The 22022-nt window shown below is 37.2% G+C and overlaps 1 protein-coding gene across 6 annotated transcripts in view; it reads left to right on the top strand.

The window, feature by feature from the left end:
• Positions 1-22022, top strand: part of Slc7a11 (solute carrier family 7 member 11) — an 85704-nt gene that overhangs the window by 12617 nt on the left and 51065 nt on the right. For all 6 annotated transcript variants that reach the window (XM_074041177.1, XM_074041176.1, XM_074041174.1 and 3 more), the window contains 4 exons: positions 1204-1330; positions 5164-5279; positions 13551-13676; positions 17141-17240. In XM_074041177.1, the coding sequence (XP_073897278.1) occupies positions 1204-1330; positions 5164-5279; positions 13551-13676; positions 17141-17240 (469 nt within the window). The remainder of the gene's footprint in view (positions 1-1203; positions 1331-5163; positions 5280-13550; positions 13677-17140; positions 17241-22022) is intronic.

The following is a 22022-nucleotide window of genomic DNA, read 5'->3' as shown; positions in this document are numbered from 1 at the left end:
GATACAGGTTTAGAGTTTATCTTTTCATTTGATTGATTTTGAATTAAAAAAAAAAATTCCCAGTTGACTCTGATGTAAGGCTAGGCTCAGGAATCGGGGGGGAGGAAAACTTAGATTCACTAAATAGCCAAATTATATTTATTTTTAGCAGTTCTATATAAAGGATCACTGATTAGTAATGACTTCCATAACTAGAGTCTCTGTAGTAGCTTGGGTAAAAATCCGTGTGTTACATTTGAGCACTTAACAGTGTGGATACAGCGTTTCACATGATGCTAAGATCTATTTTTCATTGTCTTGATAATTAGTTGCTCAAATTATGAGTATAGATATATTTCACATAGTGCTTGCCAGGCGTCAGGCCCAGTCTTGTCTTTGGTACTCACCATTGTCACATTTATACACATAACTCCCTTATGAGGTAAAAATTTGTATTTTCATTTTATAGGGGAGGAAACTGAGGTTTTAGAAGGTTACATAACTTTCCCAATACCATTTGGACTATATTGCTAAATGTTAAAGTTTAGCTCCTGGTTAATTTTTCTTAGTGTATGATAATGTGCATTATAGTGTGTCTTTTTAAAAAGTATGCTCTTTTACCCAACCAGGGTACACACTTCCAAAACATCCAAGATAACTTTTTCTAGAAAAAGGATAACTGGATGAGAATTCATTTTGCTAACAAAAATATATCCTGTGAATTAAATGAACTCTTAAAAGGCATACAGTCCATTCTTCTCTGAAGAACAGATAACTCGTATTTACTTTGATTTACTACAGTTACAACGTTTGTTAAGAGAGATCCTAACATCGGCAGGTCAGTTTGGGATAATTATCTTGGTGTGAGGTGTGTTCTTCAAAAACCAGTCCAAATTATTGGCGTCTGTCCTGTCTTTCTTGCTCCCAGGATTCTGACTCCAGTTTCTGAATCACATGTTTTGGGTTTAGAAGTTTGTGTGTACCATTTCAAAGAAAATGGCATTTTTCAAGTAGAATGAATGAGCTCTCAAATGTGAGGAAGTTAGAAGAGGAACTTGCTGGGTCGCAGTAACTAGATGATGACGGTTGTTTTGAAATAGGATAACGTTCAGACCTGAGGAAGTAGCTGCATCCCAGGTAACAAAACGTTGTTGTATAGATTCTACCACGAAGTGACTTGGCCATGCATTAAATTTGTACCTTTTTCTTATAACTCTTTCACAGGAGCCTTGTCCTATGCTGAACTGGGAACAAGCATAAAGAAATCTGGTGGCCATTACACATACATTCTGGAAGTCTTTGGCCCATTGCTAGCGTTCGTACGAGTCTGGGTGGAATTACTTATAATCCGGTAAGAACATGGAAAATATTAAGGAAAAACTAAGCCAATTCATTCGTCTTTCATCTGAATACTTTGATTATTATTTAAGTAATTAGAAATATGCTTGTTGTGTGACCATGTTGTAAACATATATGTTCAGGACATAAAATCTGTGATATAAACATCTTTCCAGGTTAATATTTTAATGCTGTTTTATCTTGGGCAATGGTTCACCAACAATGCCAAAATTTAAACTACTGCTTTCCTTTTGTCTTTGGTTATTTTCCTTTATGGTTCTAGGGAAGATGCTTACTTGGAAGAATATAAATAAAGCATTAAGATCCATCTTGGTAAATTGTTCCTTTAACTGACCAGATACAATTATGTAGGCTAGAGATTGGAGCTTTCTCCCATTGTGGAATAGGTCAAGTCTTTTAACTTTACTCCATCTTTGTGACTAAGAAATTTCTTTGCCAAACAAGTTAGCGTGTCATCATCTTATATTTTATGAAAAATGAACTTTACATACAATGAATGACTCACTTCCTCACATCAAGTGAATCAACAGACTGCAGTTGTGAAAATCTTTTGATTATATTGCTGTAAGAGTGTGTTTCCCTTCCTGATTTGCTTGGGACCAAATAGTGCTAAGTCATTCTGAATAGCAAACTTTGGGGTAACTTATGATGTCATCAAAGCTGTTTATGAACTTTCCAGTCCCTTAAGGATAGCTGCTTCCATAGGATGTGACTTGCACTTTCTGGTTAGAATTGAATGGAAATAACCAGGAACACTTGTTGTTACTGGAAACTTCTCAAACATGTTTGAAAGTTTAGGTGAGCTTTCATCCTGTCATTTACAGCAAGTGGCAAACACAGAGCTAATAAGTCATTAATGCCAATGACCTCTATGGTGTTAGGAGTTTCCTTTTTAACAAAGAGCTCCTATACACTGCCTTGTTAAGTCTATTCCCACTTACAAAAATCCTGCATTACTTAAAACTTGCTCTAATTAAATAATGATAAAAAGAATTTTTTACTACTTTTCTAAGATCCCCTACCTGTTCCTTTTCAATTGTCTGAATTTTATACACACCTCAAGATTTCACTTATATCTTTCACAGTTAATTTTCTGTTTATTTTATTTTACTGTATTTTTCATCTCTTAATGCTTCTGAAAAAAATGCAGTCTCCTCTCATTTGAGATTAAAATTAGTATCTTGTATTTTTGCTTAATATTTTAGGTGTTGGTGTTGTTTCCCTGTTAAAACTGCAAACATTTCAAGTACATAAAACAAGGTGTCTCACTTTTCATGACCCTTACACTGTAGAGCACTGTGTCTCTTAGGTTTAAGCTCTTTTTTGCATAAATGATAGAAAGTTTAAAGTTATACTATTGCAAATGCAATGTGTTCAGCATTCAAATGAGTGCACCCCTGGTTTAGAGTGTTGGCCTGTCAGGCTGTTGAAATCTGGAGTCTGGTATCGCCAAACTTGAATCCATCTTCATCCATGCGCTTGTACCTTTGGCTAATTGCTTGGTATTATTATGTGCACGATCATTTCATTTGTAGCAGCACAGGTATGATACTCATTAATTTATTCACTCTACAAACTGCTAGTGAATGGTGAATATAAAAGTATATATGAGAAGCACAAACAAATCTAAATTGGAATGAATCACAATTCCTGTTCCCAGATAGCTGATAGTCACATTGCTTTAATTTTGAAAGCACTGCTTTACAGTGTGTGTGTGTGTGTGTGTGTGTGTGTGTTGGCAGATAAACTGGAGATAAATTCTAGAAACTTTTTATTGTGTTTGTATATCCCTTTGTCATGCTGGATTCATATTTCTGGGTTGATCTTTAAATAGAATAACAAATGACTTTAGGAGAGATAGCTAAATTCTTAAATATTTCTCTTCTATTACTAATACCTATGACACCTAAATATTTCCCATTAAAATTATACCTTCAGATTCAGTCACTCTTGCCAGAAATAGTCTGTGAAACCAATTCAAATGAAAGAAAAATCACTCACTAGTGCATAACAGGGATCATTCAGCTGAATGCACTTGTTCACAGTATGTTCAATAATGGTTAGGTTTCTACTGTATGACAGTCACTGGGGATAAAATCACGATGAAGATGGATGCAGTCTTGTTCCCATGGAATTCAGGGTCAAGTGGAGGGAAATAGTTATCAACCAGGGAATCATCACATAAGTGAATATAAAATTGCTACTGTGATAAGCACTGTGGAGGAGAAGCCAGGGTTCAGTAAGTGTACTGTGTGGCAGATCTGACCCAGTCAGAGGGTTGGAGAAGCACCTCTTCTTGGACCAAGCAAGACTGAACCAAGATCCAAAGTATAAAAAATAGACAATGTATTGAAAAGGCTCCAAGCAGAAGGGATTCAGATCTTTCTAGTGGCGAAAGCCAAGTGAAGTGGGACGGAGCTTAGATCAGAATTGAATGCAGTGGGAGGGAGTTTAACATGTCCAGAGTGTGTTTTGAAAATGCTGAAACAATGTAATCAGACTTTTAGGCTACCCACGGGAAAGTTCTATAAATGATAGCAGCAGGAAAGATTTCCTTTGCAGGAAAGAAAAGACAGTCTCTAGGACAAGAACTGAATCAAGAAAATTATGGTGGTGTCAGTATTAGCAGGCATTGTTGGGAACACATAATGGTGTTTGGTTTTCTGATAACCTAGGGATCAGGTATGTGTGTTAGGTAACCACGAGAAGGAAGAGAAGCTGAAGGGAAAGTCGGGCTTGTGAAATTAGGTAATTCCATGGACTTGTTTGCATATGGAAATAATATGAATTCATATATATTTCAAATGAAAAGGTACATGCAATTTTCTTATAGAGTCAAAGAATTAGAGTGACTTGTTACCTGTGTTGCTATATACCTGAACTGATTTCATTTTCTTTCTTGTGCATTTCTTACTTATTATAAATTTACAAGAGAACTTTAATTTTTTCAAGTTATATTTTTCATCTAAATATTTTATGAAATTAAGAATAATACTTGTCTCTGAGCTTCTATACTAGAAAAATAAGAATAAAGCAATGTCACGTATTTAGGCATGTATTAGCAAGGAGCACTTTTTTGGGGTAGTCCTGGGGATTAAATTCAGGACCTTGCCTTGCTGGGTCAGCACTCTTCTTCTAGAACCAAACCTGTGGTTCTTTTGCTTTTAGTTTGTTTATAAGATAGGGTCTTATGCTTTTGCCCAGACTGACCTTGAACTGCAATTACAGGCATTCACTACCACACCTGGCTTGTTTTTGAGCTAGGGTTTCACTACTCTCATGCAGGCTGGCCTCACATCAAGATCCTCCTATCTCTACCTCCCAAGTAGCTGGCATTCCAGGTACACACTACCACACCCTGCCTAAGGAGCACTTGTGAACACTAAATTTTTAAGTTGAGTTTTGTGTTCCTTCTCTTCACTGTGCCCCACTCTATTACCTCTGTGCCATTAACTGTGGAGTTCAGTTGTTGACTTACCTAGAAAGAAGACCGCTTCTCATAAAGCCTAGTTCTATCAGGATTTCTTGTTACAAACTAAACTTTTAAGGGAAAAAAAAAGTCAAATATTGAGAGAACAGGGGCAAATTGATAGTGTTCAGCTTTGTTACCAAAGGTATTTAAAAACTAACCACCAGTGTTACAGGCAATATTTCATTTGGAATGTCTATGGCAACCTAGTTAAATATGGAGTTCTGAAAACTACAGTTTCACATTCAACATGTTTCATGTGCTGAGTAGTAACACTTCCCAACAGAAGAATTTTAGTGAAAATGCTATTCATTTTTTCTATGGCTAACTGAAATTTATGTGTATATATTTTTTAGCCCTGGAGCTACTGCAGTGATATCCCTGGCATTTGGACGCTACATTCTGGAACCATTTTTTATTCAATGTGAAATTCCTGAACTTGCAATCAAGCTCATAACTGCTGTGGGCATAAGTGAGTATTACAGGTAAAACATGAAAGAGAAAACAACACAAAAATGATAGGAGACAAGGTTTCTTCATACTCTGTAGATGTCGGTACTCTTCCCCAAATTGCATTCTTTTTGCTTACAGTTCAAAATTTGTGCTGGAAAATATAAACAAGAACCCAGATTTGGACTGTTTTCTGCCTCTACAATATATGGCAGTTTTTCATTGACTTAAAAGACATGATGGCTAATCTTTTAAAATAGGCAAAAACTGTGTTGCTAGTAAAAAATTAAGATGATTGCACACAAAGAGAGAGAAACTTGAGATGAAAATCCTGCTAGTCTGTGGACCTTTTTGAATTGGAAATTATCCTACCTAAGTGATAGATTGAATTACAACTCAATTGTGGTCATGGAATTATATTTAAGTGTTGGACAGGCATATTGCATTCATACAATTCGTAGTGTTAGTAGCTGTCACTCTCAGTGTTACAGTTTTCATTATCTGTTATTGGCCAGGATTACAATTTTCTCCCCAGACTGGTCTATTAGTAGCATTTTTCTACTAGGAGATTTCTTGATGGTTTACAAATTAGGAAGTTATTTATTTTTTATCAATGGGCCTAGATTTTACAATCAAAAAAAGAGGAAGTAAAAGAGTAAAAAGTACAAAATAACATAATTGATATGATGCCAGATCTTACTGTAATTTCCTATAAAATTCTAGAATATCATGCACAAGGGTAACTATTCTAGATGATAACTGGATCATTGTTTTAAGAACCAATATGGCCATATTTGGTTAAATTTTGATAACTAAGAAATAGGAAATTACCCAGGAATAACTGAATCACAAGCTATGGATTCAACAGACAGTAAGAACAATGCACTTTTGAGGATAGAGAGGCACTGTGGCTAGTTTTCAGAAAAGAGTTAGGAGTTACATATAAAAATACCTCTTGTACGAGGAGCACTTATTTCTGAACTTTGATAGGTTTGTCCTAAATTTCTTCCTCTCCAAACATATGGTCACAATTATTCTGTGAAATCTATGAAAAGACAAAGAAATGACTCGAAGTAGACATTTTGGAGTTCTGGAGAGGTAAAGCTGCAGACACTTAAATCATCGACAGACAGGGGCAAATCACTTACCCACTCTAAATCTCTGTGTTCTCAGTATATCAGGCAAGGGCTATGGGGTTTATGAGGAGGAAATGAGATTGAGATATGTGAAGTGTTTGGAGGTAATGCCTGCAATTTATTAAGAATGTAATACAACTAGTAGCCACTTATACTTTTGTGGGAAAATGTCATTGCATTGGCTATGCCTCAAGGGACTCCATACTACTGTATTTCCTGCCTTTGCACAGCTGCTAGTACGTTGTTTGTGCTCAAAAGTAATTTGTTACTGATTGATTTTATGAGAAGAGGTCTACAGATTTTTTTCTCTAGAAGAAAAGTCTATACTTTGTGTACTTGTTCAACTTGAAGAATTAGTTTACCTTCAATTTTCTCAGGTAGCAGGGAGATTGGTGAAAAATGCAGTAGCGTTTGCTTGATGTGATGTTTAGATCTAACACCATGAGTTTTTGTGGGATGAACATCTTCGCATAGAAGTTATAGCTCAAGAGAGACAGCCAACTTGGAATTAATTTCTTAGTTATGTGATCATGGGCACATTATTCAACCTCTTCAAGCTTCAGTTTTATTTATTGGTATAATGCCTATGAAAAGATAAATTAGCTTAAATTGAAACTAGGATTTTGGACCCAAGGCCCAAACTCCTGAGATTCCATATGCCAGATCCAGCCACCCCCCTTTCCCCCCAAATGCCACACAAAGAGGTATGGTGAGGGTAGAGAAAGGAAGCTTATTACACGGCTTGAGACATGCCATGGGAAGAACCAGAGTAAGCACTTAGCCCATCTTTAGCCATCTTTGGGGTACAGACATGAATTACAGGTTTAAACAGACAAAAGAACTGAGGGGCAGGTAAGGTATGCATTGTCACACAGTCCCAGTCATAGGTGAGGTCTCCTTGGTCATTATCTGAGTCCTTGTTCTGGGAGAGTCCTTATCTGGATCCAGGCAGGTGGTCCAGCAAAAGGACCAACTTTGGTGGGTGTTTTGGTTCCTTGTCATAAAAATGTTATTGATCATTCTTGTCCTTTCTTGATTCCAAGGTCGTTGCAAGGTGACTGCCAAGAGAATGAATGGCTTAGAGCAAAGACAGATACTGAATGGAGGAGAGATGCCATGCTTTTCTTGTTTTTAGTTAATTCATAGCCTGAGTAAGGAGTCCATGCTTTTCAGCTAAAGCAATTTGAGTGCTTCTTACAAAATGACTGTAGAAAGATGAAATTAAGTCAGATTCCTAAGACATTTAACAGAGTGCCTTGCCCATACAAACTTCTGGATAAATCTGCAATCTCACTAAGTAACTGGACTAACAACCATTTTTGTATCTGTCATATTCTTCTCCCTTGAGTGAACGATGCAGTCATATCACAGTTACTGTATTGAAATTGAGAAGAGAAGAAGTAGTATTTTTAAGAACTCTAGTACATCCTATATGGATATTCACAGATCCACAAGTTTTCCTTGTTTTGGACTTGAAATTAGATGGATAATATATATTTCTGTTTTTGTAAGTTTAGATGACTCTCTTCTTATTTAACAACCTTTTTAAAGGGAACATTTATATTTAGGGGATTAAATGGAAATTGTTCAAACCAAAACTTTAATACAATTGTGGAAAAGAAAGGGTTTACACAACGTAGTAGACATTGGTGATGGAGGAGTTAGCAAGGGGCCTGAGCACTTCTTGGATGAAGGTAAACATTTCCTTCTATTTTTAGCATCAGTTACACTATTAGTTTATAAATTTTGATGTTCCCTTTGTAAGCTAGAGATTTTGATAAGGAAATGTGTTCCCAAGACCAGAAGCACTGAAAGAGAAAATAGAATATTCTTATAATTCAGTGGGAAGTAATTTAAATCAATGGCCTAATTGGAAAGTCAAACTGTCTTTAAGAAGAATTTAGCTTAAAGGAACAGCAGGGGGCGGAGCTGGAGAAAGAGAAAAATAACTTTACCTGGGGGCAAATCTCTCACATCCTTTAGTTTCCAAAGTGACTATAGGTGATTTTGGGCCTGTGAGGGGCTGAAGGTTACTGAGATGTAGAAAATGGAGTTTAATTGCATGAATTGCTTCCCTGTGTTCCTTGAGGGAAAAAGCCAGTTAAAAACCTCTAGTTATGTGTAGAAAAAGGTCAAACCTGAAGGGTCTTGTTATATCATAGAAAAAGAGAGTTTCAAATTTGTGAAACATTAAACAACCTTTTGAGAGATGATAGTGGGGTGAGGTGGGGAGTTATCTAAATGCTAATTTATCCTTATTTAAAAAATACTTCACTTCTTTCAAATCATAAAGATGAAATGGTTTTGCTTATTCAAAATCCTGTCCATCTGGATAAAAACGTCAAGTAAATAGATGCTTAACCAGAAAAACTTGAGTGTTGCTCTCCGTGAGCCTCACTACTACGAATTTTCACTGCTCTTGGATTACTGAAGTACATTCAACATTTAAATATTTAATGTGTTGTTCTGATCTCCTAAGTCTGGTTTATTAGCATACAATTTAATGGTAGAATATTATGATAAGGTTACTTCATTAAGATGTGAGATCTAATTCTAGCTTTATCTCTAACACATTCTCTGAGCCTCAGTACCTTTTCTAGTTTATTTTACGTAGATAAGTTAGAGATGCATCCTACTTCTTAAACCTGGGAGAGAAATTGGGAGGGACAAGCACAAGAACATTTGTGTTGCATGGTGAAAAATATCCAGTTCTACAAATGTACATATTTCCTTTTTCAAAACTGTGTTTTCCTGGCATCATTAAATTAAATGAAAGACTAGGACTATTCTGTGTTAGCATTTCAAATATGGTATGTGGGTTGACTCTGTTTAAATCTAAAATGTGGGTATATCTGTTCCTTTTCTACCATAACTAAATTATCAAAACAACCAATTCATGGGTGAATACGTGTATGGTAGCAACATACACAAATACTGCACAATCACCGTGATCGTCTGTAGGAGAATGATAAATAAACGAGATCCCAGCGAAGAGGAGAGAGACACTGCAAGTGTGAAAGAGCTGACTATACAAGCGAGATCATGTATGTGTCTTTTGAGCTGTTTCCTCATTGTTTCGTCTGTGAGCTAATGCTAGAGGTGTGGGCTCCAGAGTTAGTCTACCCAGGTTCTAATCTTCACACTTGTTGCCTGTGTGATCATGGCAAGTTAAATACCATCTGGAGTTTCAGCTGGCTACCCGAGACAGAAGAACAATAATAGCAACCATGTCATAGAGAGCTGAGGATTAAATAACATCCGGGTAATATCTTTGTACAATATCTGCTGTCAAATAATAGTTTACGTTTGTTTAATGCTTACCATTTTCATTAGCACTTGTGAAATTGTAGATACACACTGGCTCTTCGCTTTTTAAAGGTGTTTATTCCTACCCATCCTCTCTGAAATGAATGCATCCAGAAAATGAATGCTAACAAAGAGATACAGAGATAAAGGGAATCCAGCAACTCTTACAAAAAGCAGAAGAACCACCCTTTTCATCTCCTTGCACAGCATCTATATTTTATCAGTTTAGCATGAAGCAGTCAGAAGCCAGAAGCCAAAAGACATCTGAACCTGAGAGAAAGCCCAATATATCCAGACTCTGTAATCTCTCTCTTCAAAACCAAAGACAGCCTCGAATGATGGAGAGTGCAGAAAGAAATACTTGGCAGTCCTTAAATCACAGCGTCAGTCCTTAACATTCCCCTAAACATCCGCTTCAAATACCGCTCCCTTCAAATATGTATTTCTTATCTGCAGGATTTATAGATATAGCTTTCGTTGCTGCATTTCAGTTCTTAGGAAAATGCATCATAAATAAGTAAGTAAAGACTCTGTGTCCCTGTATTTTCATTTTGGTAAAAATTTGAGACAAGCAAAAAAAAAAAAAAAAAGCTGAACTGACGTAATTATTTCCTCATGTGTGAAATTAGCAATTTCTCAAAGGAAGTAAAACTAGGACCAGAGAGCTGGCTCAGATTGCTTTTATTATTACAATGTAGGTGGATAGTATATGTATACAAAAAAAGTAGATATTGTTTATTTCAGAGATTCAGAAAGCTCTTGCATTTAGTGCCTCCCAAATCCCTTTCCAATATTGTTGGATAAGCAGCATGCGCGGTCTGAAATTTCGCTGTGCACACGTGATGAAGCTGCTGTTCCAGCCACTGGAGAGCCTTCCCTGTGCCTTGGTGCTGGCTGCCTTGTTACTTGTTCAGCTGAACCTTGAGGGTCATGGAGGTGCGTCCCAGCTGGAGTGTGGTGTACCAAGTAATGACCGCAGAGCTGGGGTGCTCAGCTAAACAAGGGTACAAGAAACCTTTAAGAAAATCAGTCCTAGCCAGAATGCTTGTTTCAACTGTCTAAGGAAAGCCTGGTGCGAACATCAGTTCATGATATTTGCTTGACTTTGCCTTCCATTTGTTTAAGAAAACTGTACAAAACATAAAATCCTCAAATCTCATTTTTACCCATTTCAATAGGCATTATTAGGTATTTATGCTTTTTGTAAGTAACAAACCCTCTTTCTGTTTTCAAATATATATATGGTTAGATGTTCCTTATAATAAGAATGCCCCCTTCCCCCTTCTTCCTCTCCTTCCCTCCTTCCTTCCCCTTCCCTCCCTCCTTCCTTCTTCCCTCCCTCCCTCCTTGTCCTCCCTCCCTCCCTCCCTCTCTCCTTCCTTCTTTCTTCCTTCCTTCTTCCCTCCCTCCCTCCTTCCTTCATCCCTCTCTTCCTCCCTCCCGCCCTCCTTGCCTTGCCTGTTTCCTTTCTTTTTCTCTTTCTTCTCCTCTCTTCTCTTTCTCCCAGGGCTTCTTTCCTACTGTGGAGAATTGGAGCTGGGTTTCAGGAGCTCTGTTTAGAAGAAAACAGTGCTCTTTTGTTGCTAGTGGGAACACGGGACTATTTTTTTTCACTTTCAAGCCGAACTTGAACCTCCTTAATTAAAAAAAAATCACATTCATATGATACCTTATTTATCACACTGTTACTTGCACAGAAAAAGAAAGGAATCACAGACTGATAAAGAGAGAAGCAGAGCTGCAAGTTGTTATTTTCAATATAAAAGTGCCTTATATTGGGGAGAGATAAAGTTTTACTTTTTGTCATTACTGATAAAATATGACACTTGGCCATCAAGTGGACCTGTCAATTACTCAGTTTCAGCTTCAAACAAGATAAGCAGTCCCTTTGGCTTTTCTGATTATTCTCATCGTTACTTCTTTGAAATACTTCTTCATTAGCAACTCCCCATTTCAGTTTCTGTGAAAGTTTCTGGTCCCTTTTTTTCCCCCATGTTTGAAATTAAAAAAACAAATGCGACTTGATTTCTTGTCTCATTAAAAAAAATTTCTGGCTTTACTGAGGTACGTTTGAAAAATAAAATTATATTATTTTAAGATGTGCAATGTGGTGATTTAATATGCACACACTTTGTGAAATATTTACCAGATCAAGTTAATACATCCATTGCCTCATCAAGGCACCTCTTCTCTTTAGTTTTTGCTTTGTGGTGAGAACGCTGAAGCAAATTTCAAACATACAGCTCAATATTGTTAACTATAGCCACCAAAATGCTACCTTTCATTTTAAAACTTATTGAAATATTGCTGCAAGGCAAAAATCAAAAATTAAAAATGATTTGGTGTTCTATCATCTATAGATACTCACTGTCAATGTTTGATATTCTTTCAGACCTCTTTTTCTTTACTTTTGTCTTTGTTTATCTATCTATATCTGTGTATCTATATCTATCTATCATCTATCTATCTGCCTATCCACCCATCCATCTCTCTTTAATTTGCTTTGTAGGTCAGTAATATCATGTAATAAGTATTCAATTGTGTCTTGATTTTAAATAGCTGCCTAAAACCATTAAAAGGATAACCTTAATTAATTTTCCCTTAAGGGTGAGGTTTTTAAAAAATGTTTGCCATTATTTATGTCAGTAATAATTCACTGGTTTTTAAATGCAGACATGAGCTAGTAATTATAGGAGGCAATGTGAACTATGAAGATAACTTTTCATAGTTAAGGGAAACCTCCAATTGCAATTTGAATGATAAAGAATTCTATAGGGAAATTTTTGATATTAGTTTAGGGAGAATATATCTTCATAAAATTAAAGTCAGGAAGCGGCTTTTGTTAGTTTACTTATTTGGGTTTTTTGACACTATCCATAAGGTTTTGGAAATAGCATAAAGTTGAAATTCACTTCCTAGAAGAACCCTAGTCATGTCAGCATGGAAAGGAGGAAGGTCTAGAATGTCACCACTAATCTTATGAATTAAATTTTCTGCCAACACAGTTCATTCATTCATTCAGCAAAAAAAAGTGTAAGTTATCTACTTAGGCCATGAATGGAGTTAAACACTAACAATACAGAGATGAATAGCCCTTGTTCTGTCCTTGAAGTTTTCATGGTCCACAGGTGGATAGTGGCTGATGCTTGGAAAACCATGGGCAGCAATATTAAGAATAAGAAATTCTGCTGGCTTCAGATCCAGTGTGTATCCTACGCTGGAAACTCTTAGAACATTTTGTTCAAGTCTCAAAACTTATGTTGGAACACTGCACTTGTAGGGTAGGTTAAAAGTCCCCCTGTGATGTGCTAATGGAAAGTGGAGAATAAACCTAAGAAGTAAAGAGCTGGGTAACACTAGTCCTGAGGTGAAGAATAAGATTCAAGCCAACTTTACTTCTTGAGAAAGATGTACGCTGCATCATCAATGCATCAGTGGTGCATGCCAGCGTTGAAGAAGGAAGTGGTTGCCATATCAAGCTAAGAGTCAAATTTAGCAGTCAGAGTCTATGCGGTTATGAGTTCAGGATTTGATTAGAAGATACTTTTATATGATTGCTAGAATATGATCATGTCTGTCCATTCTTACTGACATATGCAAAGCACAGGGGAGAAATGCTAACCATCCACAGGTTTAACCCAAGCTTCTCATACTTTAATGGGTATGGAAATCACCTGGAGATCTTGTCGGAATGGATTTGCATTCACTGGGTCTGAGTCCTGGCCTGAGATTCTGCATTTCTAAAACTGTTATGGGTAATTCCGACACTTCCTGGTTTTTAGATGGCTAGTTGAGTAACAAGGACCTGAGATGTCTTTGTGCCCTTTGTAACTTTGTGTACTTGTTTGCAGCTGTAGTGATGGTCCTAAACAGTGTGAGTGTCAGCTGGAGTGCTAGGATCCAGATTTTCCTGACCTTCTGCAAGCTCACTGCAATTCTGATAATCATAGTCCCTGGAGTTATACAGCTAATTAAAGGTATGGACTGAAAAGTAAATGCTTTTAAAATACATATCTACTTTTGGTCTATTCCAACACTAACTTTTGCTTGTATAGCAAAATTCTTAATTAGTCTCTGTTTGTGGAACTTAAACTCTATACTGTCATCTAATTGATTTGAAAGACTGCTGCATTGGGGGTGGATTGGTATTTACAGTTGAATGGCAGCAAGAGGATTAAAGGGCTGGATAAGCAAGAACCAGTGAATTCTCTAGCTATAAATTGCTCAGAATGAAAACCCAAAGTGAAAAAAAAACTACCATTAAACTTTAACTTCATCTAAAATTTCAAAATGTTACAATAATAATAATGAACATTAAAGAGAAAAAGGTTTCTGAAAAATACTGGAAGATGTTTTTCTGGTTAGCATTTCTTTTATCTTGAGAATGATATCCACAAAAGAGGAGTCAGATATGGGTACTGAATTCCGAAAAATATTTACGTGACAATAAAAATAGTCACATCAATAAACTTAGTTTTTATTGTTGCATCATTTTCTAGGTAAAATTTGCATTTCTAAAAAAATGGAACAGTTTCTGGGATTGTTAAGAAAAGATGTTGGGGGAGGGAATCACTTAGAGTTTGAGTTGTTTGGGGAAAGCAGGCTGATGCAGTTGCTTGGATGCAGGGGAGTTGGGTGGAAGAGAAAGAATGGTACTATTTAACTTGCAGCAGGCACTAACCTAGGAAATAATAGGAAAGACAGAAGAAATTGTAAATAGGTAACATACCACTTGGGAAGGTCAAGTGTTTAATGTTTACGTTAATATTGTCTGTTCCAAGAAAAGGAATTTATAGAGAAATTTAATGACGTTACTGGAGAAGAATTATAACAAGGCAAAAGCAAATGCCAAGTTCAGCAAAATCGTGGCCGTTGGTTGAGGCATTAACAATAACAAACACTGAAAGATGGGCTGCCCTGTTGCAGGGAAAGGAGTTGCCGTTGTCCATTTAATAAGCCTAGTAGGGATCTCAGAGCCCCGCTGGCCAAGTGCTTTCATCAAATCCAGCAACCTCAGCCAACTCAGAATAAACACAATGAAGATTTTGAACACTGGAACTTACACTGCAGAGAAGATGTGAGCTTTCTTTTCTCACTCAACTTGGCCTCCTCAGAGCTGGCCTGCCCATAGTCTAGTTTCTCACAAATATAGGCAAAATGATTTGTTCTGTTTGTGCTTTCTTTTTTTGAGCTCTTTAGTCTTCTGGAAGAAGTTTCTTCAGGTGAGACATCTTGGGTCATTAGCTCTTCTTCAGTCTCAGTTTAGATTTCTGGGTTACTATCCCTTCAAGCTAAGATTCTTTTTTTCTCTTTACTTTTTGGTGTGAGGTCAGACATTGTAGGATAGGTAGCATTATAAACCATAGTGAATTTCAACTACCTAGTTATATATTTGTTTGAGGTGGGGTTTGGTTGACCAAATGTTTCTGTATCACAAGTTCCTTGTGAGCAGAGGTCATGAAATAGCTCTTGGGCCCTTCTTATCAGTTATAATAGAGTGATACTTTAATACTATGATATCATGATTAATATGACCAGCTAGCTTTCTTAGTTCTCACCTAACAGAGAAATTCTCCAAGAATTCTATCACATTTAAAGTAAATTTTAATTTTTCATAAGGAATCCTTAATGGGTATATTTGCTCTATTACTGTAAATTGTATAAGATCATGACTTTCCTTATTTCTAACATGATCATATATTTTTCATATTAATCTGAGACTCCAGGAAGAGATAGGTTTCACTTACACATGCTGTGCATTTATTTCTACTCTAATCACATTCTGAAAATAGTTGAACATGTGTATTCACTTATGAGGACTTGTTGAACTTTCTTTTGAATATTATGACTTTCATCTTCCTGAGACCTCTGTTATACAGCCAAAGTATTCCTCAAGGTTAGAAACAAAGCAACCCTTTTTTGTAATATTCTAAAATTGGCACTTTTGAAGATCTGTGCTTGTGACTCAGCCTTTACAGTTTTTTTTTTTCCTCTTATTGATTATTCATTGCTGTACTCTGAGGAATATTGTCTCTGTAGGCCAAGGAGACTACAGAGTTTGATAAAAGAATAATCAACTAATTTTTAAAATCTGAATCCCAGTATTTATGATTTTTTTCTATAAAGACACAGAGATGTTTTAGTCAAATGGGCATTTCTGAATCACCGAATCATTTTTAAAATGAACTACAATTTTGGAAAGTGGTTACTTTGGAGGAAAACTTTGTAGCGAAAACTCAACATTCTCCATTTTGGGTCCCCATGCTCGCACTGTATCACCATAAATGCTGGATCTGTCAATGAGGCGATAGCCGAGATTTGCCTTGGAAGAGAGGGTCTCACACACCATCTATCCCCCTCCTGCCTCTTCCCCTTTTCGTTATTTATCTAATGTCTGATTTTGAAACAAAGTCATTTCCTGTTTGGGTAATCTCACTGTGATGTTTTCTTTGGAAAATAAGGTCTTTTTCTGCTTGATTTTAAATATTGACTGACTGAAGTAAATCTGAATTCCTAACTTTTTATACTATGCAAAAGATATTCAAGAAAAAAGTCCACTTCCCTTTACAAAATAGAAAAAAATGTGACCAGCAAGCCACTTGTTGCATCAACCCACTTATTGATGCAAAATTTGTTAAAACTTAGTTTGGAAGTCAGTACAATTTCTTTTTCATGTTTCTAGAAGAAAACTATGCCATTCAACAACATAGGATCAATAGATTTTCTGAGCAAAGGACTAACTAGCGAATATTTTCAACCTTGTGGGCAGTATGGTCTCTGCTGCAGTTACCAAACTCTGCTGCTATCTTGGGTGACATCCATAGCACTGAAATAAGCGGGCATGGCTGTGCTCCAGTGAAACTCTACTTACAAAAGAGGTTTGTGACTTGGGAGACAGACTTGCTCTGCAGTTTTCCAGCCCCTGTTCTAGCAGATAGGTGTCTAGTGCCCTATAAGGAATAGACAGAAAGCAGAAATAATTAATAATTAAATAATTCGGTGAATCTGGAGTTTTTTGCCACCTCCTCATCAAAGGTTACACACTTGGATATTTGTTTTCACTTCTTACCAATTCATACATTTTCTTCATTTACAAGAATTCTTTCATACACTTAAAAGTACAGTTTATAGAAAATCCTTTAGTCTTTTTTCACGGTCAAAATAGATGCATATTCAAACAAGGGACTGTTTTATTTAAATGTCATTTTCATTCTGGCTATCACTTTATAAAAAGCAAAATGTGAAGTAGTATAGATGGTGATCAGTGTACTTTGGGACTCCTGCAGAATGGGAACAGTGTTAATAAAGTTGACAATGAGCAGAGAGTAAGAACTCCAGACCTCAGACAACATGGTTCTCCTCCCTACTCCCATGCTTATGGCTATAGTCAATAATAAGCAATTCTGTGCAAAGCTCTAAACTATTCCCATTCCAATCGTAGGACAAACACAGCACTTTAAAGATGCCTTTTCAGGAAGAGATGCGAGTATTATGGGGTTGCCGCTGGCTTTTTACTATGGAATGTATGCATATGCTGGCTGGTAAGTTGATACTTCCAGAAACTTCAAATAGATTGATTACGGCTTTCTCTTGTTAACCTGTCTTCTGTTACAGGAGTGTCAGCTGTGAGCTGTGGGTGAGAAAAGTATCACACCTTTCCAACCCTACAATGTAAGGTTTGCGTTAAATCCTGTGCACAGTAATTATTTAATCAAAGTTTTATGTGACACGGGAGCTTTCAGAAATAAAGACATAAAAGCCCAGGGAACACTGTGTTTTTATGGAAAAGGGTCTGATGCAATGGTGCTAGATCAAGAGGGGAAACCCAGTGTGGCCTGTCTGTTCAGATTCCGCTTGGCTTCTCGGTGTAGTGTTTCTTCCTCCTGGGTATAGGCTCACCCCTCTGGGAAAAGGGTCTTTTCATCTGTTGCTGGACAAGGTCAGTCAGAGAATTTCATCAGCTTCTGTACAGAAAGGCAGGAGAAAGGTTAAGTAATATTTGTAAGGTTTATGGCTTGCTTTGGGGGAAAGAGGTTCTGTGACTCACTGTGGGGAAGAGGAATTCTAGTTTCTGTGGCTTACTTTGAGAAGGGAGAAAAAGGAGCAAGAGAAAGAAGGGTGGGACAAGGTCAGCTAGATCTTAGTTCTGATGCCCTCCCAGTTTCCTTTAGTTCAAAGTACTCAGTGTGACGAGGCACCAGACTTTGGATGATTATTTTCTGAGCCCCACCACAGTCAAGGTCACTACTAGATTGAGCCCAGTGTCAAAAAAAACAAACAAATGCTGGGTTTTAAGAGCCCAGGTAAATCAGTTATACTTATGTATCAGTAAGGACAGAATAGTGCCATGAGGTACTAGAGATTAGCACTTGGCTTGTCAAAAGGTCTTTCAGGTGAAGCTCCAAGATTACTTAAAATAATGATTAATGAATTTTTTCTACTTTCTCATGAGAAAGACATAATTCTGATGTAGAAATAAATAAGATGTTCCCAGGAGATTAAAGTGGTGCTCTAAAGACAGAAAAGGAGAAACCAGGATAATAAAATCAGCTTTTCCAAACAAAAAAATGTGTAACAATTTGAAGGACCTCACAAGTTCCTTAACACTTCCCCCATATCTGAAAACAAAAATTTGCACAAAGATGACTAAAATCATGATGTCGTGGATACATTTCCTTTGATGCATGTCTATCTGTGATACCTTCTGTTCTGGTTAAGGTCTTAGAATATAATACTTATACCTTACCTTGTGCAGGGGCTTGACGTTCTCCTAACTAAATTTTATTGACCTTGTAAGATTTAATTGACATGACTGTTTCAGGAAAGCCCTGTAGGTAAAAAATTATTATTTCAATATCAAAACCACTGTAGTAAGATTAACAATCTTACCAGGCTTTGGTGGGTCACTCCTATAATCCTAGCTGCTCAAGAGGCAGAAATCAGGAGGATCATGGTTCAAAGCCAGCTTGGGCAAATAGTTCCTAAGATCCTATCTAGAAAAAAAGCCTTCACATAAAAGGGATGGTGGAGTGGCTCAAGGTGTAGGCCCTGAGTTCAAACCCTAACACTGCAAATAAAAAAAGATAATAAACATCTCTTGTTTTGGAATAAACAATGGCAATGTTGCTTTTTATTTATTTATAAAACTTACACAGCTTAGCTGTGAAAATGTTCTGTACCTAAAAATAATATCAAGAAACTTCACTAGCTCAAAAATTATGTAAATGCATTTTCTAACACAAATATAATTTCCTTTCATTCCTTTAGTTTTTAGGCTCTTACCTTCCAGCTAGTGCAGAGAATGTAAAGATATATTTCAAAACAAATGGAGCTTGTATCCTATTATTCTCACTGAATTACGACAATATAACATTGGGAGAGAATTAAGAGAGTGTAGCCACTTATAGTTTCACATGGCTTTGATGCAAAAATATGTCCAAAGGCTGCTTGTAGACTGAACCTCTAAGGAGATAAGTGTAAAATATTTGTATATTCCCAGGATATTTTTACAACCATTGTGTGTAAGCATTAGTTTTGAATCATTCCATGTTTTTGAAGTCTTTTTACTTTTGTCCAAAGCACAATGTGGTGCTAGGCAGAGAAAAGCCCCAGTGTGATCACAAGGTTAGAGGTAAAAAAAACTCTCCCTGGCTATTCAGCTTGGATCAGGGCTCGACACCCTGGGGCAGCAGCCAAGCTACTGAGAGGGTCACTGGGAGCCATAGAGCAAAGTGGGGAGGTAGCAAAAGCTTTCTGCCATAGCCCAGTGCTGGGAGCCTGGAGCACTCCATCAGGAAAGTGGAATGTGGGGATCTTTGCAAAGAAGATTTTATTAATTCTGTTGAATGAAGCTTCTCTTGCTTGTGAGTTCCATGCATCTGTTCCCACAGAATCTTCAAATATTTCTGCCTTCCTCCTTCCTCCACTACCCAGCACTGAATATTCAGGTCACCTGCTTTATGTAGAGCCAATTTTTCCCACTTCTGAGGCTTTTGAGGGGTGATGGATTTCTCTGTGTATAAAGACTCTTTTCATTTCGAATTATCTTGTTAATACTGAATTTTATTGATGCTGAACCCAAAATGTTATTTTTTACAGAGTGAAAGGGGTTTACGTGAACCTTCACTTATACTTACCTTACAATCCCTATTGCAAAGAGCAGGAAGTCATTGATTTCCTTATATTCTTGAGGGTTCAATCACTGTATTGGGAACTAAGTCCAGGACTTTAAACGGGATGTTATCTGATATGAGTGGCTTGTGTCGGGGACAGATAAGTAAGTGTGATTCTATAACGGGTTGTTATGCTACCTGAATGCTGCTTTGTGATGAGGTGGAAGTAATCTGCTTGTTAATCTGTGGCTATCAGTTTTAGAAAAAGAAAGCTGGGTTGAGGAAAAAAGAGTCTGTTAGTTTGGCATTCCAGAGGAAAAGGTGTTTTCTGGATGTAAATAGAACAAGAAGAAGGTTCAAAGAATTCCAAAGGGAAGGACATTTATTCACTTTGCAAATGTGACCCAGGCTTATCTGACTGCTCCATCATTCATGATATACTTACGAGGGTTGTAGAACTGGAAATGTGAACTCTGGGTGAGCCACCATTCCCTGTACTGCTGCCGGGACAGTGTTTGATAATAAATACATAAAAGGAAGCATTGCAAACAAGCAGCACGGAAGCACAAGAGGCTACCCAACATTGGGGAACCTGAACAGAGTAAACCTTTGGCTCTGAGGAGCACAGAACCTTTCCAGAATGATGAAAACTCCTTCACAGAATCATGATTAAGGGAAAAGAAATCATTACCCCAGCCAGGTCACAGAGTTGGGTCAGAACAACTTTAAAATTATTGTCAATGCCTGCATTCAGAGAACTACACCTGCCAGTCCCCCTGTGGCCCTGGGGATCTCAGCCAATTTCAATCCTATATCCTGATCCAAAACTAAATATTGCTTGATGGGAGTTTTTTTTTTAAAACTGTATGATAGAAAATAGTTTTTCAGTGTCTTTTTTTTTTTTTCTTCTACCTTTAAAATCTTATCCTCAATGGATTTAGCCTTTCTAAAGCACCTGCTGGGGTTATTTTGTACCATTGTGTCACATCAAATCTAAAGAATGAGTTTCTTTAGAAAATAACGCACATGGCTGGGTGCTGGAATGTGCTGCTAGTGTTTGTGCACAAGCACAGAAGAGCTGGAACAATGGGTCTTGTGAACATTTGCCAGGGCCTTGAGAAGGTGCAAGCCAAAGAGAGAACTGTGCACTCAGTCCCAGAGAGCAGGACTGCGCAGAGGAGTGCTTCCCACAGGATGTGAGGAGAACGTGTATACCAAACGAGCAGCTTTCTCCTTCCTCGTCCCCTCCCGGCCCCAAGCCCTTTCCTTTCCTCTATTCTCTAGAGCCATGAAAGTATTTGAAGTTGTGCTCTTTTTTTTCATATTTCCCCTCTTGCTTTAATACTGTTGGCAAAGACCAATTTCTAAATCAACTGTTAAGAGGGAACTGGTTATCTTTGATATAAGAAGTTTAGAAATGTTCCTTAATGCTTGTGATTTTTCTGGTGCTTATTTATTTATTGTTTGCATTTTTCTCATACTTCCTGTTGCCTCAGGCTTGTAAGAAATACATCAAATTTGTCTCAGAGAGCGTATTTCAGATAGAAGAACTGACTGTTGCTTGTTTTCCTACCTATAATAATAACCTCTACTTTTAGAATCTTAACTCTCCAGGGCTAGAAGTGTGGCTCAAGTGGTAGAGCATGTCCCTAGCAAGTAAAAGGCTCTAAGTGCTAACACCAGTAACACACACACACACACACAAAGAAAAAATAAACCCAGAATTTATCTTTCTAGTCACTAAAAGAAATCTTTGGTTACAAACTTCTTCTATCACCCTTGTTCCTACTGTTTCCTCAAATTTTCAAATATGTCTACCTAAAACATAATCCTTGGAATTGCAGACCATCTTGAACAGCAACTGCCTACGTACGAATTTAAAGAGGGTTCTTATGAAGACAGGTTTCCTCATCTTTCTCTTAGACTGTGAGATACTTTAAGTGTACTGCAGACCAGTGGGCTGATATGCCAGACACTTGGTTTTATTTATTTATTAATTTATTCTTCAGTGGTACTAGGGTTTGAGCTCAAGGTCTCGTGCTCTGTCCATTGGGTTTTAGGTTGTGGAGAATTTGTGCCTTCAGAACCTGTGCTCCTGTACTCATATATAAAAGGTTGTTTTTACCTTTGAAGGAAAAGTAACATGAAAGAATGCTCACAGTAAGACTTATTTTGTGCAAATTTCCGAAGCCTATGAAATGAAGAGGTAGC

This window comes from Castor canadensis, chromosome 9 (genome assembly GCF_047511655.1).
Source record: "Castor canadensis chromosome 9, mCasCan1.hap1v2, whole genome shotgun sequence".
Classification (NCBI taxonomy): Eukaryota; Metazoa; Chordata; class Mammalia; order Rodentia; family Castoridae; genus Castor; species Castor canadensis.
Note: the sequence above shows the minus strand (reverse complement) of the source record. Positions and strands in the feature narration are given on the sequence as shown.